This window comes from Hemitrygon akajei, chromosome 11 (assembly GCF_048418815.1).
Source record: "Hemitrygon akajei chromosome 11, sHemAka1.3, whole genome shotgun sequence".
NCBI classification, from domain to species: domain Eukaryota; kingdom Metazoa; phylum Chordata; class Chondrichthyes; order Myliobatiformes; family Dasyatidae; genus Hemitrygon; species Hemitrygon akajei.
Genome location: NC_133134.1, coordinates 10222695 through 10242452, shown reverse-complemented (window position 1 = coordinate 10242452; position 19758 = coordinate 10222695). Strand labels below are relative to the sequence as shown.

The 19758-nt window shown below is 39.8% G+C and overlaps 1 protein-coding gene across 4 annotated transcripts in view; it reads right to left on the bottom strand.

Annotated features, from left to right (window-relative positions):
* sun1b (Sad1 and UNC84 domain containing 1b) overlaps window positions 1–19758 on the bottom strand; it is a 99584-nt gene that overhangs the window by 67282 nt on the left and 12544 nt on the right. Inside the window, exons 1-2 of one of the 4 annotated variants that reach the window (XM_073060191.1) lie at window positions 15172–15421; window positions 5739–5818 (exon numbers count right to left, since the gene is read on the bottom strand). The exons of 1 other annotated variant lie outside the window; for it this stretch is intronic. In XM_073060191.1, coding sequence (XP_072916292.1) covers window positions 5739–5815 — 77 coding nt within the window. In that variant the 5' untranslated portion in view covers window positions 5816–5818; window positions 15172–15421. Of the gene's footprint in view, window positions 1–5738; window positions 5819–6190; window positions 7270–15171; window positions 15422–19758 lie in introns of those variants that run through there. 2 more of the 4 variants (XM_073060192.1, XM_073060193.1) reach the window with 2 other exon arrangements.

Below are 19758 nucleotides of genomic sequence, written 5' to 3'. Positions count from 1 at the left end.
AAAACTAATTTACATCTTTATATTGAATAGACTAGATTGTTGCAATGTATATTTTTACCTGGCCTTCCACAACAAATTTATTGGCAAACGTTAAATAATTCAGAATGCTGCTGCTAGACTTTTATCTAAAACCAGGATGAAGCAGCACATCATTCCCAACTTAACTACTCAACATTGGCTTTCTGTACCTTTGATCTTTAAAGCTCTTAATGGTCTGGGACCAGAGCACATCACAGATTCACTTTTGTTTAATAATCCTGCTTGAGCTCTCAGGTCTTCTTCTGTCAGTTTCTTAAATTTAAAAATTGGCAGGTCAGCTTTTTAAAAGAAACCACACTACTAAATTGTGGAATTTAATATCTAAAACTATAAGGTATAGAGACTCAGCTGACACTTTAAAAAAAAGCTCAAAACCTGCTCAATTAGTATGCATGTGCACTTTATCCTATTGTAAAATATTTTGAACTACACTACTTGTATGAATAATTATAACTGTTTACCTCATTCCTACATTCAACATTCAATTCCCTCTTAATGACTAATGTCTACAATGGAGCCTGTCACATCTGCAGATCCCAGCCACATGCAACCCAAGACTATTCTTTGCTCTCTTCCCATTTATTTTACTTTTACAAAAGGGAACAGCCTTACACCGTCCACTCCACTTATCATCTGCCAGCTTGTGCTCCTTCGCCTCCACCTGCCTTATTCTGATTCCCCTCCCTCCCTTCAGCCTGAAACATTGACTGGTTTTTTTCCTCATAGATGCTCCCTAACCTGCTGAGTTCCTCCAACATTTTGTGTGTGTTACTCAAGATGTCCAGCATCTGTAGAAACTCCTGTGTTTTATGATGCACTCCATCTATTGATTTTACATCCTTCATTAAATCTCCCCTCAACTTTCCATTCACAGATGACAGTCCAAGCCTTGAATTTGGCTCTGCCTCCCAGGAAAGATGAAGCATAGTGGTGCAGCAGTTACTGCTGCTGCCTCAACTCCAGCAACCTGGGCTACATCATGATGCCAGGTATTGTCTGTCTAGGGACTGTACAGGATTCTCCATGTAACCACATGGGTTTATCCTAGCACACAATACATGTCACATGCCAAATGTAGGTGAACAGCAGGATAATTAGAGGTGGGAGAAGGAGAATGGCAATGATTAGTGTACTCTGCAAGCTAGATTCAATATGAAGGGTTTAATAGCCTCCTTCAAGATCATAAAGAAATACATGAAATATTTTCCAACCTTTTTCTGGACCATATTTATACCTCATCTTTCCTATTGAACACAACATTCTGGCTGAAGCCAAGGTACCAAAGGTTCAACAGAACTTCCATGCTTTTTTTAAATTCGATGAGTATACTGATAAATCACAGGATTGTGTACGCCTTGACATGTGCACCTTGGTATGTACACAGCTATTAATACTTCTAAATCCCTCTATTTCTACACCCTTTTCTCTCTCATTCTTCTTAAAATACATTGCCTCACATTTCTTCATAATTTTCATCTGTTAAAAGATTCCATCAATCGTTTATACATGGATATGATCCATCACTACACCTCTCATGTTTCAGATTTTCAAATTTAGAAATTCGACTTCTGAAGCCTAGGTCATCAGGTGAGATGCAAAAAATAAATAAGGTTAAAAAGGACACTAAAGGCCCTCAACTGGGGTACAAATATTCCCTTTTCGTCCGATTAGGAAAATGTACCAATCCTCACTGTCCCATGTTACTGCCAACTTCATATCCACGCTAACTGATAAGTCTGTTAGTTGCTACCTTACCAAAAGACTTCTGGTAGTCTGTGTACATCTAAGTGCTTAACCCTCAACAACTCTTGAGTTCATTACAAAATATAATTCTATCAAATTAAGGAAACTCTATTTACATTTAAATTGCCTTAATCCATTTTCCTCCAGTGACTATTAGCAATCCCATTGTGGAGCATTGATTTTAAACAGCCTTTCCACCTACAAGGTTCAATTGGCTGGCTTGTAGTTGTATTATATCTTATTTTAAACAATGGAATAACATCTGCTGTTCCCCTTTCCTTAGCCTCTCTCTCCATACCCAAAGTATAATGGAAGACAATGGTTAGTGATCCCATACCTTATTCCCATACTTTCCACAAACTCCAAGGATGCAAGCTATTCAATCCTGATAATTGTAAAATCAACCAACAGTTGGACAGACCCTCTTTGGTGAAGATGAGCTACTAAATACTTAACTATCTGAACAATATCCCAGAATCCATGTGCAACTTCCCATTTATACCCTTAATGAGACCCATTCATCATGAGTTAATCTTTTATATTTGTAAATCACCGGAACAAATAAAGAACAAATAAAATTATGAAGTGCAAATCCAATTCAGGATGATAAAATTTAATAATGAGAACTATAAACAAGACTTGAACAGAGGAGCGAGGGATAAGTAGGAACAATGATAAACAAGATTGATGAAGACAGAGTAACCTCAAGGTCAGGTCCACTTGAAGACAAGAATCAAACATGCATATGTTAAGGGACATACTTTGACTCATACTATAATGGAAAACTGTTAGGAAAACATTTTTCTGACTACAAAGAGCAGAAACAACACAGGCAGTTCACTGCCAGCAGCAAGAACACTTTGAAACATTGCTTTTCAGTAAGCATTAAGCTCTTTTTTCTGCTTTCATCAACATCCAACACATGGTCTTAAATTTAGCAAATTGGTCCAAGTTCAACAGTTCAGCACTCTTAGAGATTGGGACTGAACTAGAACCACAAGAGCTGTTGGAGTGGTTTAAACTAAAATATGGCACGGGGATGGGAACCAGCAGAGAGCTGAGAATGAGCCAGCAAGTATACAAGTAGATGATGGGTGTAACATGAAGGTAAGGAAGGACAAGCCAATGATTGGGTACAGATGTAGACAGTAAAGAGCTAAATTGTAACACAAAGGTAAAATTCAAAAGGGCAAAGAATGCAGGATTGAAGGTGCTGTATTTAAATATGCATATCATTTGGAATAAAGTGGACAAACTCATGGTGCAATTAGATATTGGTCATTATGACATTGTGGGTATTACTGAGTCACGGCTGAAAAAAGACCATAGTTGGGAGCTTAACATCAAAGAATATACTTTGTATCCATTAGTGGTGGTTGGCTCTGTTGGTAAGAGATGGAATTACATCTTTAGAAACAGGTGACAGGGTGTAAGAGAATGTTGAATCTTTGTGGGTGGAATTAATAAACCGCAAGGGTAAAAAAAAAATTAAGGGTATCATAGAGGCCCCCAAATAGTAGCCAAGATGTGGGGTTGAGTGAGATTGCAAAGGGAGCTGGAAAAGTCATGTAATAAGGGTAATGACACAATAGTAGTGGGAGACTTCAATATACAAGGGGGATCAGGAAAATCTGATTGGTGTCAGATGGCAACAGGAAATTTGTTGAACGCCTAGAGCAGGTTGTGCTTGAGCCTACTTATGGAAAGACTATCTTAGATTGGGTGTTGTGCAATAACACACAATATGGACTGGAAAATTGCAAATGTCACTACTCTTTAAGAGATGAAGGCAAAAGAAAGGAAATTATAGGCCAGTTAGCCTAACCTCAGTGGTTGGGAAAGTTTTGGAGTCTATTATTAAGGATAAGGATTCTGGGTACTTTGAGACTAATAATGATAAATTAAGTCAAAAGTCAGCATGGCTTCTGAAAGGGAAATCTTGCCTGACAAATCTGTTACAATTCTTTGAAGGAGTAACAAGCAAGATGGTCAAAGGAGAGGCAGTGGACGTCATTCATTTGGATTTTCAGAAGGCATTTGATAAGGTGCCTCACATGAAGCTGCTTAACAAGATAAAATCCTATGGCGTTACAGGAAATATACTGGCACAGAGAGTAATGGCTGACAGGCAAGAGGCAGCAAGTAGGAATAAGGGGGCCTTTTCTGGTTGGCTACAGGTGACTAGTGGTGTTCCTCAAGTGTCAGAATTGGGACTGCTACTTTTCACATTGTTCATCAGTGATTTAGATAATGTAATAGATGGCTTTGTGGCAAAGTTTGCAGATGATACGAAGATAGGTGGAAGGGTAGGTAGCACTGAGGAAGCAACTTGATTGCAGCAGGATTTGGACAAATTGCAAGAATAGGCAAAAAAGTGGCAGATGGAATACAATTTGGGAAACGTATAATGCATTTTGGTAAAATGAACAAAAGTACAAATCATATCTAAATGGGGAGAAAGTTCAAGCATCAGAGGTACAGAGGGACTTAGGAAGCCTCGTTCAAGACTCTCAGATGGTTAATTTACATGACGAGTCTGTGGAAAAGAAGGCAAATCCCTTCTGCCACCAGCATGGGATGGCGAGTCTGTCGGGACCCTGGGGACTTGTGGAAACTGTGTGGTGATTTCTTTTGAACTTAGTCTTTTAACATCTTTGGACTATTTTTACTGTGCCCATGGTCTGCTTTTTTTTAAAAAATCAATTATGCTATTGTTTGCACTGTTGTAACTATGTGGTTTTGTGCAGGTCTTGTAGCTTTAGTTTTTGGTCTTGTTTTGTCTGTTGGATTTGGAGCTCCTTTCCGGGGAACGCGCTAAAACGGTAGCGTGACATTAATATGCAGCAGCCTCTCCGGACTCTGGATTGGGGATTGCCAAACTTTATGTGGATTTTCTGGTGTAGTCTGTTTTGTCATATGCTTTTGTGATATCATTCTGGAGGGACGTTGTCTCATTTTTTTAAACTGCATTGCATTTGTGGTTTCTGAATGACAAATAAACTAAATCTGAATTGCAATGTTCGCATTTATTTCAAGGTGAATAGAATATAAAAGCAAGAGATAATGCTGAGCCTTTACAAGACACTAGTCCAGCCGCACTTAAAAGAGTATTGTCAACATCTTTGGGCCCCCTATCTCAGATGGATGTGTTGTCATCCAGAGGTTCATGAGGATGATTCCAGGAATGAAGGAATTAACATACAAGGAGCTTTTGGTAGCTTTGGGCCTGTACTCACCGGAATTTAGAAAAATTTGGGGGGGGGGGGGGGGGGGGGTTCTCATTGAAACCTACAGAATGTTGAAAGGACTAGATAAAGGTGGATGTGAAGAGAATGTTTCCTATGGTAGGGGCATCCAGAACTAGAGTGCACAGCCTCAAAGTTGAGGGGTGACCTTTTAGAACAGAGGTAAGGGGGAATGTTTTTAGCCAGGGCGTAGCGAATCTGTGGAATACTCTGCCACAGACTGCAGCGGAGGCCAAGTCCACCGGTACACTTAAAGAAGAAGTTGATATTTATCTGATCGATCATGGCATCCCAGGATATGGTGAGAAGGTATATGGGGTTGAGTGGGATCTGGGATCAGCCATGATGGAATGGCAAAGCAGACTCGATGGGCTGAATGGCCTAATTCTGCTATGTCTTATGGTCTTAAATGCCTTTCCTTCCCTTCACAGTAGCAGCTCCACAGTTCAAAACATGCCTTTTTAATCCAGAAAATCAATTTCAATTGAAGTTAGGCTAAGTTTCAGTTGTCTAGTTTTAGGATTATTTACCATGATTAGCTCCAAGCATTATGGTTTGCGAATAAAATATTCAAACCCAAGTATTTCATCATCATTTTCTAGAAAAAAAGATTTGATCATTTAACCTTTGAAACAGCCGTCAAGTATCAAGTTGAATTAATCACTGCACGCATCTGTTTACAACACCATGCATCTTAACTGGGAGTCTCACCTGAGTGCATAAGTATAGCCAGTGTTCTCTGGCACATATTGAGGAGGAGTGTATGTGTGTAGTCGGGAAAAATCCATGTCCTATAGCAAAGGTGAAAAATAACATGATGCAATACTTTCAAGAGATACGATGCCATCTATATTCAGTTTAATATTAAAAAATTGTACCTGTGTTCAACCTGTTTACCTGGTACAAGCAAGAAAAAAAAATGGTGAAGTGCAGAAAATGTTCATTAACTACACCACAACCAGATCTTGGAAACTGGTAATAGATAAGTGAGCGTTTGGAAGTTTGAGACAATTTAAATTCTATTTCTTAAAGCAGCACTCAGAATTGTTTACAACGTATATCATGACAAGCAGATGAACTTCTTAGAACAAACATTCAAGGACAGCTTTGGACACCCTGACAGCATTCACTGGAGAGTTCTGTTGATCACATCATCTACACACCTGTGTTCATGTCACAAGATTCAGTCTTTAAAATTCTGTCTGTCTTCAACTTAATCAGCAATATACCTGTTATTACGAAAACACAAATAAAACATGATCTTTCTGTGCAGTTGATGCTGCTGTCATGTGTCCTGTTCAGTTTTCAAAAAAATGTACAGCTGTGTGGGAGGGAAGGGCTAGGTTGATCTTGGAGTAGGTTAAAAGGGTGGCATTGTAGCATAACGGTTAGCATAACACTATTACAGCACCAGTGATCCTCAAGTTCAATTCCCACCATTGTCTCTAAGGAGTTTGTATGTTTATCCATGACCACATGGGTTTCATCTCAATGATCTGGTTTCTCCCACATTCCAAAGTTCAGAGCAAACTTATTTGGGGCACCATGGCAGTGTAGTGGTTAGCATGATGCTACTATACCTCAAAACATTCCAGAGTTCAATTTCAACACCAACTGTAAAGAGTTTGTATGTTCTCCCTATGACCGCTTAAGCTTCCTCCAGGTGCTCCGGTTTTCTCCCATAGCTCAAAGATATACAGGTTAGTAGGTTAACTAGTCATTGTAAACTAGCCTAGTGCAAATGGGTGAGTTGCTGAACAGTGTGGTTCTTTGGGAAGGAAGGGCCCATTCTGCAGTGTATCGCTAAATAAACAAACAAACATCATGGACCGAATGGCCTGTACTGTTCCATGTTCTATGTTCAGCTTGGAAAATAGATTGCAGCAGAAGTACATGGTAAAACCAATCTAATTCATTGATAAAATGGGCATGGTCTTGATTCTTCTCTCTCAAAATCTATGATAAATGTATCTGGGGCATTTATATTATGCCATTTTAGTGAATAAATCAATAGTATCCCCCACCTTCCTATTCTGGCTTCTGTCCCCTTCCCTTCTAGTCCTGATGAAAGATCTTAGTCCAAATCGCAACTGTTTATTCCTCTCCATAGATGCTGTGACTTGCTAAGTTCCTCCAGCATTTTATGTAAATCAATATTAATATGGATTCATAATGGGTTTTGTATTCAATAGCAAAGCACAAAGAACTTTTTTAGTGAGGCGCTATTCCAGGCTGATCATATTGTTGCTTCAATGGGCATCTCTGAGCAAATATACTAGAGTTGTGAACTCAGTTTACACCAAAGTTCTCATTTTTTAGAACAGTCTGAATTTTTATTAATATTGGAATTAAAGTATTTCTGTGGTTGGGCCACCCAGGAACAGTAATGCAAACTAAATCACCTTATGCCATTATCTTGTCCTACTTTAAGTACGATCTTGTTATTGAGAGTTTTAGATCACAATATTAAGAAATAGTTTAACACAATAACTAAAAAATCCATTTTAGTTTACATTAATAACAAATAATTTGGAAATTACTTGTAATGCATTATACAAAAATGTAATGTTGTTAGATCAGTCTTGAAACAAAAAGTTAGCTTTGCACCACACTATTCAAAGACCCCATTACAACAGTCAGAAAAATACAGCACAGAAATAGGCATATGACCCATCTAATCTGTGCTAAATCATTTAAACTGCCTACCCTCATCAACCTGCACCGAGACCATAGCCCTCCATACTTCTGCCATTAATTACCTATCCAAACTTCTCTGAAATATTGAAATTGAGCTTGCAGGCACCACTTGTGCTGGTAGCTCGTTCCACACTCTCACGATCATCTCAGTGAAAAGGTTTCCCCTCATGTTCCCTTAAACCTTTCATCCTTAACCCATGACCTCTAGTTGCGGTCCCACCCAACCTCAATGGGAAAAGCATCCCTGCATTTACCTTATCTATACTCAATTTTGTATACCTCCAAATCTCCCGTCAATCTTCTACATTCTAAAAAACTGTTCAAAATAATTTAGAAAATACCAATCACAATCCTTTAGGACCTTATAAATTCCAAATCTCAAGTGCAGCTCTTATCAGATTTAATTCCCAGATAAGGGAGGTTGTAAAAATCGCATCTATTGTTAAGGTATCCATGCAAAATCTTCCAGAAGTCAAGACCCTGATTTCTAAATTATCATAATCATGAAGAAAATTTATCCAGTGCAGGCAGGTCCCAAGTGCTACTTTGTTCTACACTAGCCATTTGACTTAACTCTTGTTAATAACAATCACACTACAATGCTAGATTCTCTGACGATTTAATCTTGGTCTCAGTGAAATTTTAGGCTTCATACGACTCAAATGTAGGCTCAGCTTCTATGTTCAGGATGATAACACCCAACTTTTCCATATTCCTGAAAATCTTTCTGTGATGAAGCTTGATTTAGGAGTTGCCAATCTGACATGCAGAAAATGTGGCTCAGAGCTTTTTGAGCATGATTAAAGGCTTGATACTGGGATTGCTGGCACAGGGGTCAATGCCAAAGTTTATTTATTCATTTTTAATTTCATTTTTATATTGGCTCCCCTCTCTTGAACAATCATTTTATGAAAAATGCTGGTAGCATGTCTGCAGAGATTTTTGGTGCCTGGTACAGTCTGTATTGAATACTCGTACATTATTGTACAGGATGTGTGTATGTAGTTGTGGGGGCAGCTATTAGGGAAAGGGTCAAGTCACTGCTGCTCAGTGAACCTTTACCACTTAATGAGTCAATCATGGCTTAGAGTTCAGTTCTTCCAATGACACAAAAGTGAGGAATCCTCATCTCCATGTGCAAATCAATGACTGAGATGGGCTGATGTTGGAGATGAAAACTGCTTAGTTTCCTCTTTATTTAATTACAACCACTCCAAATGGGAGTTTGTTGGAGGCACAATACAGTATTACAACAACAGGAACTGAGAAGAGGATTAGAATGATGATACAGCTTGCTTGACCTCAAACCTCACCGAAGAATAGCAAACAGCACCACGCTATTACAGCCCGGTAGCCCAGAGTTCAATTCTGGCACTGTTTTAGAATGAGTCTCTGTACATTCCCTGTGGAATGCATGTTTCCCCACCCCAGGTGCTCCAGTTTCCCCCCATAGTTCAAAGACGACCAGGTAGGTTAATTGATCATTGTAAATTGTCTTGCAATTAGGATAGAGTTAATTGGGGATGTCAGGGGTAGCATGGCTCAAAGGAGCAGAAGGGTCTACTCCACGCTATATGGCTAAATAAATAAAATGAACATGCACGTTAGTTGGGTGCACGCAAGATCCACCATTTAATATCAAGGCTTGCAGGAGGTGAAGATAAATAATGAACGTCTGAGAAACCCAAATTAGCAGATTCAGTTAGTTGATTGCGTTTATCTTTCACATGTCACGGGTAAAGGTAATTAAATTGCAAGGAATACTATCCATATTGCATCTCTGGGAAGAACTCCTCAGCTATCGAAGGGTGCTTGAGGAGCAGCATTGTGATCAATTTCCGACGGTGATCACAAGGAGAGTACAGGTGTCCCCTCCCCTTTACAAAGGTACAGCGTTCCTATGAAACCTTTCTTAAACTGAAAAGATGTAAAGCCAAGAACCATTATACGGAAAAAATTTTCATAAAAGCGAAAATCCTCTTTGTAATGCAAAAACACATTACTAATGTAGGTCTTTTGTAAAAGCAAAGTAGTGTAAAGCAAACATTCGTAAAGTGGGGGACACATGTACCATTGTATCACCACACACAGATGGTCAACATTAAAAAGCACATCAACAATTCTTTGTCAGGTTTCGCTTTCTCCCAGATGAAGTCATGAACTCACACGGATCAGGCAGGAAGATAATTGGGGTTCATAGAGCAGTCAGTAGTACTAGAAGAGGGCAGCATCTGAGAAGCAGCATATAAAAAGGGAGGACACTGAACAGTTAAGATCGTGAAGGTAGAGAGGGTGAGCGGCTGGAGTCAGCCTCACAGTAGTCGCAAAATCAGAGCAAAGAATGGAAAACTGAAAGAAGCGTGCTGGTTAGGGAAAGAAATAATCAAGGCAGATACTCAAGCAAAGAGTTACGGACTATGAGAAGCAGGAATGAAGGGACATAAGCCATGTCTGTGCAGGAATCAATTCTGATCATCTTGGAACTTGGTACCAATATGCCAGGGCATATACGAGGAAATCTGCAGATGCTAGAAATTCAAACAACAACACACACAAAATGCTGGTGGAACACAGCAGGCCAGACAGCATCTATAGGGAGAAGCGCTGACGACGTTTCGGGCCGAGACCCTACGTCAGGACTAACCGAAAGGAAAGATAGTAAGAGATTTGAAAATAGTGGGGGGAGGGGGAAATGCAAAATGATAGGAGAAGACCGGAGGGGGTGGGATGAAGCTAAGAGCTGGAAAGGTGATTGACGAAAGTGATACAGAGTTGGAGAAGGGAAAGGATCATGGGACGGGAGGCCTCAGGAGAAAGAAGGGGGGAGGAAGCACCAGAGGGAGATGGAGAACAGGCAAACAACTAAATATGTCAGGGATGGGGTAAGAAGGGGAGGAGGGGCATTAACAGAAGTTAGAGAAGTCAATGTTCATGCCATCAGGTTGGAGGCTACCCAGCCGGTATATAAGGTGTTGTTCCTCCAACCTGAGTTTGGATTCATTTTGACAATAGAGGAGGCCATGGATAGACATATCAGAATGGGAATGGGATATGGAATTAAAATGTGTGGCCACTGGAAGATCCTGATTTTTCTGGCGGACCAAGCGTAGGTATTCAGCTAAACGGTCTTCCAGTCTGCGTCGGGTCTCACCAATATATAAAAGGCCACACCGGGAGCACTGGATGCAGTATACCACACCAGCTGACTCAGAGGTGAAGTGTCGCCTCACCTGGAAGGACCGTCTGGGGCCCTGAATGGTGGTGAGGGAGGAAGTGTAAGGGCAGGTGTAGCACTTGTTCCGTTTACAAGGATAAGTGCCAGGAGGGAGATCGGTGGGAAGGGATGGGGGGGACGAGTGGACAAGGGAGTTGCGTAGGGAGTGATCCCTGCGAAAAGCAGAAGGGGGGGGGAGGGAAAAATGTGTTTGGAAGTGGGATCCCGTTGAAGGTGGCGGAAGTTACGGAGAATTATACGTTGGACCTGGAGGCTGGTAGGTAAGGACAAGGGGAACCCTATCCCGAGTGGGGTGGCGGGTAGATGGGGTGAGGGCAGATGTGCGGGAAATGGGAGAGATGCGTTTGAGAGTAGAGTTGATGGTGGACGAAGGGAAGCCCCTTTGTTTAAAAAAGGAAGACATCTCCTTCGTCCTGGAATGAAAAGCCTCATCCTGAGAGCAGATGCGGCGGAGACGGAGGAATTGTGAGAAGGGGATAGCATTTTTGCAAGAGACAGGGTGGGAAGAGGAATAGTCCAGGTAGCTGTGAGTCTGTAGGCTTATAGTAGATATCAGTAGATAGGCCGTCTCCAGAGATGGAGACAGAAAGATCAAGAAAGGGGAGGGAGGTGTCGGAAATGGACCAGGTAAATTTGAGGGGAGGGTGAAAGTTGGAGGCAAAGTTAATGAAGTTGACGAGCTCAGCATGCGTGCAAGAGGCAGCGCCAATGCAGTCGTCCATGTAGCGAAGGAAAAGAGGGGGATGGATACCGGTATAGACTTGGAACATGGACTGTTCCACAAAGCCAACAAAAAGGGAGGCATAACTGGGACCCATATGGGTGCCCATGGTTACACCCTTCGTTTGGAGGAAGTGGGAGGAGCCAAAGGAGAAATTATTGAGAGTAAGAACTAATTCCGCTAGACGGAGGAGAGTGGTGGTAGAGGGGAATTGGGTTAGGTCTGGAATCCAAAAAAAAGCGAAGAGCTTCGAGACCATCTCGGTGGGGGATGGAGGTATATAGGGGCTGGACGTCCATGGTGAAAATAAGACATGCCTCCTTAAAGCTATTTATACAATGATGTGGAGCACCAAATGGCCTGTTTATAACCTGAGTATGTATAAAGGGCTGATTTGTAGATTTTTCCTTCCCTGCACCCAAAGAACAATTGAATTCAATTGACCTCCCATTACTGCAGTATAGTATCCCTAGTCTAAATTCTCTTTGCCTCTGGGTTTGGATTTTGCACTAAAGCTACGAAATATTAAGCCTTCAATTTTATCAAGACTGAATAAAAGAATTGCCCAAAATTATGAATTACAACACTATGTCAAAGGTGCTAAATTACTATTTTAAAATCTGAAATTTATGCATTCTACTAGGAATTAGTTCGTTTTTTTTCCATTTTCCAGTATTTAAAGCTATCTTCATTTTGCAGTAACATGAACATTATTATTGTGAGACTTCGGATTGTCCAGTCCTGCACTTAAATATTTGGGTCCAAGTTTTCACAACACAAGTTCCAGATTTTAAGTGCCCCAGTTGGAACATCTGTCACCAGCTAACTGCCTTCAACTGAATGGGTGAACTACTATTCAAAAGAAATGTGTCCAGCCAGCTGCCCGCCTCCTAATGCGTCCTTTTCAAAATCAGACACACCCAAAAACATTGCAAAACAATATACTTCAGCAACATCATACAATGCAATTGTCATACTAGTCCTGTTTATATCTCCATTTTCAGATATGGCCAAAAGTATTTAAAAAAGATCAGTGAGGTACAGATTCTATTTAAATCTTTCTTGAATATTTTCTTAAAAGCTTAAAATTAAAGCCACAAATTTACAAAAAAAGATAAATTGATTGCAAAGAAAGTGAAAATAAAGCTGTGAATAAAAGCAAATGGAAGAGCAGAGTTAAAAACACAAATTTAGTCTCTCGCTAGACAGGTTTAATGTTATTTTGTAGTGTTTAGCAAACTTTAGATCAACACCCAATTATCACTCCAAGTTAAGGAGAGTGACATATTCCTTAAGTATGAATTTAATAATTCTTTCCATCCCCTTTTCCAAAGAATTAAATCTCTGACCAAATGTTATAAAGTGTAAATCCAAATATCTCAATATGGGTTATCTACATACAAAATGATCAATGAAAATCTCTCTCATTACCACCTTCAATATACTGTGAATAACATGAATATGTACTTATCAAACACCCAAAACATCATTGTGATCACTCAGCATTACCCATTTCTTAAAATGTATTTTCCTCCCTTCTATCATACAATTACATAAAGAAGCTGAATGAGTAACCAGTTTTCAGTGGAGCAATTTAATTTACCTCAAAAACAGAACACACTGTGGGGCGCAATATGTACAGAATTACAGAAAATGGCAAAACCTCAAGCATGGTAATGTAGGAATCAGTCATGTAGCATAGGAACTAGCTCTTTTAGACCAAATTTGTGTTGACCATTAAGCATCCATTCACACTAACCTTAACCTTATGAGTCCCATTTTATTCTCCCCTCAATGCAAATCAGCCACCACCCTCAGTTTTTGTCAGATTCTACCCCTACCTAGCCACTAGAGGCAACCTAGTGGCCAATTAACCTACTAACTTGCATATCTTAACATGTGGAAGAAAATCCATACCATCACAGGGAGAACATGCAAACTCCAGTACTGGATGTCACAACATTCTAAATTATATTACTTTTGGGAGATTTAACAATCCCGACTTCCCATCTGTCTGTCACTATCGTACATGCATCCTTGCAGTCCATTGCCTATCCATATCAAAGACTATCAGATTTAAGCCTAGACTGGAGCTATTAAAAAGGTCTTCTGTCACCAGCAGCCCTAGTATTTATACTGAGAGTGTAAAAGAACATTTGAACTTTTACTGACCTCTTTCTTTGGGACACTGGTATTCATTTCAATTAGATTCCTAGCCAACCTGAAAATCTGGCAGACCTTCAGCAGAGCAGCAGCATGGTGAATCACTACAGAATGACACCATAAAATGGATGTAAAACACAGTTTCTCCTCAAAAAGAGTGAATGCCAGAGGAAGCCACTTTAACATATGTAGGAACCAGTCCCACCACGTGTTCTTCACATACACAGTGAACGAGAGTATGACTGATTATCAATGTGTCTCCTCTCTACAATTATTTAAAGCAATGATCCAAATTTGATATTATCCAATTATTTTGGTCCATTGTTGAATTTGATCAATGCATAAGTGCATTATAATTGTATGTACAACACAATGAATCAGTAACTTGGCAACATTCTGATCCTAGTACTGAACATGAGGATAATTCAATAACAGTAATATTTTTTAAAAAGGATTTATTTTCCTGTAGCCAATGCTGGTTATCTTAAAACAATTTTCATTATTCATGCTAAATTTCTAATTGCTAAATTTCCAAAAAAAAATGGCAGAATATAGTTCTGATAAACTATAACAAGTATGCTACTGCTTCAAATTCAATTGCTGGTTGTGAACATGGGACAGGAAAGTTGGGACAGTTGATAAACAATTAGAAATTGCAAGAGTTATTTATTATCTGCATTTGTACTGCACCTTATGGCAGAAAATAAGCCACTAGCAGACAACTCTTCTCAGAAATTCTATTAAGGTATATACAATCTGACATTGCTATACATCCTGAAAAATCCCCATCAAAACTGAAACCTATTGCAAATGTCAGAAGATATTTTAAATTATTTTTTCTGCAATAATCCAATGCAACATCCTTTACCACATTCATAAGGTCAGTAAAATGTCTGGAGATTCTGGATTAAGGATCTTGTACCTCTCATTTGTTTCAACATCTCCCCAACCAAAGACCCAAACGACAAACAAATTTTACCCAATTTTCATTAAATTAATTCAGCGGCCAATAACAGGTTAACAGGATGAACACAGTACATCATTAAGCAGTGAGGACATAAAAACATTCATAAATCTACAATTAAGTGATTAACAAGATATATGTAAATTTAAATTATTTCCTCATGCAGAGCAGGGACAACATAGGAACATCTGTTTACTACGTTGAACAGCGCATGCAACTATCGGATTAAACCTGTAACTGGTGAGTAAATTATGAATAATATTTCACAATTTATGCATCAACCGATAGGCTAAAAATCAGTTAACATTCAAGTATAGTGAACAGTTCTTATCCAGGGGATTTTCCCATGTAGCATTCACAGAACCTGTCAGTATAACCTCCTGACGCAAATCCACAAGGCAGAAAATCCAAGTTTCCTCGTTCACTGATCAGCTTTTCATCTTTAGACATAGGGGGGTCTTCTCATTGAATACATCCTTATAATCCACCGATTTAAACGATGTTTACTGCTGACTGATTCGAAACTTGCACAACTTGCTCTATGTATTTCTAAACCAACAACAACAGTATTCCAAAATGGCCTCCCTGTTTCCACAAAGCACGAAGGATTGCGAATCTGATCCACCTACTACTAATTAATGCTGTCAGTCAGGAACAACCTTTAAAGCTATTGGCCACTAGAATGCCACTTCAGCCAACTGGAAAGACAATTAACTCTTTACGATTCCAACCTATTGTAAGAGACTAATCTGAATGAGAAAAAGAAACAAACTACCGATTGCAGTGAGAATGCCCAACTACTTAATTGCTGTATTCTGCTGATTAGCACCAGATGTTTAAATAACCTAATTCTTAAATGCATTAATTGTTACATATTACATCCAGTAATGTATACACTCTTGAAGAATTCAGCCATCATCCAAAGGTAAATTTAACTTTGAAAAAGGTAAATTTAAACTTTAATTAAACTACCCCAGATTAATTTTTGTACATTAAATAAATAAACGTTCATTCATATCATTTCTTAATAATCTAGTTACAAGCACTGATACGCTCCAACTCTTAATATGCTAAAAATCAAAAATTTGTTACTTTAATTTTATATTCATAATATCAAATTTACTTTCAGCCTAATTGGAGAGGGGGACAGAAGATAAGGAAGTAACAAAAATAAACAATTACTGTGGATAATTCTTCACCTAATGCAAAATGACTGCTAGAGATACAAAAGAAACTCTGAAGAATGAGGGAGCAAACAATATTACATTGTTTAAAAGAGAGAGTGCTGATCATACAGGGTTAACTGGGTGGATTCAGGGAGAATATTTTCCATGGCCTGGTTCTTTAAAATCAGGGGTCACAGACTCTGTACGGGATGGTGGGGGGTATACAATTTACAGTCAGAGCCATACAACATGGAAACCACAACACACACAAAATGCTGGAGGAACGCAGCAGGCCAGGCAGCATCTAAGGAAGAGTACAGTCAACGTTTCAGGATGAAACGGTTTGGCAGGACTGGGGGGGGGGGGGGGTAAATAGATTTAAAAGGTAGGGGAGGGGAGAGAAACACAAGGTGATAGGTGAAACCTAAAGAAGGAGGAATGAAGTAAAAAGCTGGAAAGTTGATTGGTGAAAGAGACAGAAGGCATGGAAGAAATAAAAGGGGGAGGAGCACCAGAGGGAGGCGATGGTCAGGCAAGGAGATAAGATGAGGGAGAGAAAAGGGGATGGGAAATGGTGAAGGAGAGGGGGGAGATAGGGGGCATTACTGGAAAGTTTGAGAAATCAATGTTCATGCGTCAGGCTGGAGGCTACCCAAACGGAATACAAAGTGTTGTTACTCCAACCTATGCCTATGCATGGCCTCCTCACAACAGTGGAGGAGGCCATGGGTAAATATATCGAAATGGGAATGGAAAGTGGAATTAAAGTGGGTGGCCACTGGGAGATCCCACTTTTTGAATTGAATTGTAGGTGCCTGGCAAAGCAGTCTCCCAATCTTGTATACAAGTGCCCCCCCCCCTTTACAAAGGTAGAGCATTCCTATGAAACCTTTCTTAAGCCGAAATAACGTAAAGCGAAGAACCATTAATTTATATGGGGAAAATTTTCATAAAAGCAAAAATCCTCTTTGTAATGCGAAAACAGGTTACTAATGTAGGTCTTTTGTAAAAGTGAAGTGGCGTAAAGCGAACATTAGTAAAGCAAGGGACACCTGTATTGGCAAGACCCAATGTAGATTGCGAGACCGCTTTGCTGATCACCTAAGTTCCATCCGCCAGAAAAAATGGGATCTCCCAGTGGCCACCTATTTTAATTTCACCTCCCATTCCAATAGGTCCATCCATGGCCTCCTCCACTATTGTGATGGGCCACACTTGGGTTGGAGGAACAACACCTTATATTCCATTCGGGTAGCCTCCAGCCTGATAGCATGAATATCGATTTCTCAAATTTCCGGTAATGCCCCCTTCATCATTTCCCTCTCTCACCTTGTCCGCCCATCGCCTCCCTCTGGTGCTCCTCCCCACCCCCCCTTTTCTTTCTTCCATGGTCTTCTGTCTCTTTCATCAATCAACTTCACAGCTCTTTACTTCATCACTCCCCATTAAGATGATAGGTGAAACCTGGTATTTCTTTCTCCCCTCCCCCCACCTTTTAGATTTACCCCTCAGCTTTTTTTCTACAGTCCTGCTGAAGGGTTTCGGCCCAAAATGTCAACTGTACTCTTTTCCATAGATGCCACCTGGCCTGCTGAGTTCCTCCAGCATTTCATGTGCGTTGCTCGGTTTTCCAGTATCTGCAGATTTTCTCTTGTTTGCAATACAGAAACAGGCCCTTCAGCCCAATTTGTCCATGCTGACAGTGTTGCCCAGTGAGCTGGTCCCATCTGCCCACCTTTGACTCATAGACCTCTAAATCTCTATCCCCGTACTTATCTAGATTGTTCTTAAATGTTGCCATTGTGTACACCTTAACCACTATTTCTAGTGATTCATTCCAAATGCACAACACCCTTTGCGTGAGGAAGCTGCCCTTGATGTCCCTTTTAAATGACTTGCCCCTTATCTTAAACCTCTGCCCTTATTTTTAGCACCCCCTCCCCACTGGGAAAATTACCACATTCCCTCACCCTAAGTTCATCTCTATAGTATTTTATAAACTTCTATCAGGTCACTTCTCAATCTCCTACATTCTGGGGAATAAAGTCCCAGTCTACACTTTGTAACTCAGCCCCCCCCCCCCCCACCCCAACTGCAGGCAGTATCTTGGTAAATATTTTCTGCACTCTACCTAAAGCAATAACATCTCTCACATAACAGGGAGACCAAAACTGTACACAATATTCCAAGTGTGGCTTCACCAACAACTTACACATAACTGCAAAATAATTCCCCAGCTCCTATACTCAATGCCCCAACTGATGACAGACAGCTTGCCAAATTTAATGCCAAATTAAAAAATTCCTTGAATATTCTCCTCTGTGCACTTGGTCACCTCTTTCCATAATGCAACTTAGCTTTGTTTTGGACCAATGTTTCTGGGCCAGTAGAGCCAAACTTAGCTTTATATAGCGTTAACTTAGCCTTAAATAACAGATACTGGTCTGGGAAAGAACACTAAAGTTGGTTTGCTTTTTTAGCCAGAGGAATATTTGGAAGAATAGCTTTGGCAGTAGGTTTCCTGCTACTGGTAATTCAGGTCTCAGAAAGAGGGCAAGGTTCACTGCTGCCCAGGACAACCAGAAGTTTTATCCCTTCAGCCCACAACATCTATGCAGTTCATATTAAAACAGCTCTATGTTCACAGTATGCCAAGTTATATGTGCAATTGCAATTACAACTGCTTCATTGAACATTTGACAGTGAAATTTCTTGGTTTCACTTTGGGGGTCAAGAGCTGTAACCATATAGGTCGTAATCGAACATTTCAGGGCATATTGTTTAAAGACGAATTATAAGTTGTAGTGAGGCATTGTAAATAGTAAACATTTGATGATGATATAACAGATGTAAAGAGAGATGTACCAATTGCATTTTATTTCTTGGTATACACTGCGGGCACAAAACCAGAGATGAAGTCCCTAGCACCTGTGTGCAAATCTTTAACTGTACATTGATGCTTGTTTCAATTCTTAATGTGATCTTGTGTATCAGTTTGAAACAATTTACAAGAAATTAGGATATTCCCCACCCAATGACACCTCAAAGTTCAAAGTAAATTGATTATCAACGTACATACATTATCAGAAGCTCAAAGGCACACATGCAATGACCCGGAGTTTCTTCTCTGCCATCTCACTTCTGAATGGACATTGAACCCATGAACACTACCTCACTACTTTATTTCCATTTTTGCACTACTTAGTTAACTAGTTAATATATACACTAACTAATTCATATTTTTCTATTATGTATTGCATTGTACTGCTGCCACAAAGACAACAGATTTCATGACAAATGCCAGTAATATTAAACCTGATTCTGATATACTAATGAGATTCATTGTCTCAAGTAAATAAACTGAGCTATATCAGAGGTTTCCAGTGCAGTTTACTAACAGTTTCTCATTCACTGGTAGTGGGAGCAATTTCAGTTTAAAATGGTGTACTGGTTTAAAATCCAAGGTCCCCTTTTAGTCAATGCACCCCACCTACTGCAAGGTCAGCTGTGATCACCTTATAAGCCTCCCCAGACAGTAAGCCTACCAACTTACCAAGGAGAGAAGTGGTAAAACCTGATCAAACTAAGTTAATTCACAATTAGATTGTTTGCAAAATGGTCACTGTGGACATGGGCCAAGGAACCTTTACAACAAACTACAACCACAATGACTGTTTCACAGTTAATGTGGCCTGTATGGCAAGTGCAGCTTTGAAACTTGAAATTATACACATCCACTCCATTCATGAACACAGCCATCTAATTCTACATTGACTTTATAGTAG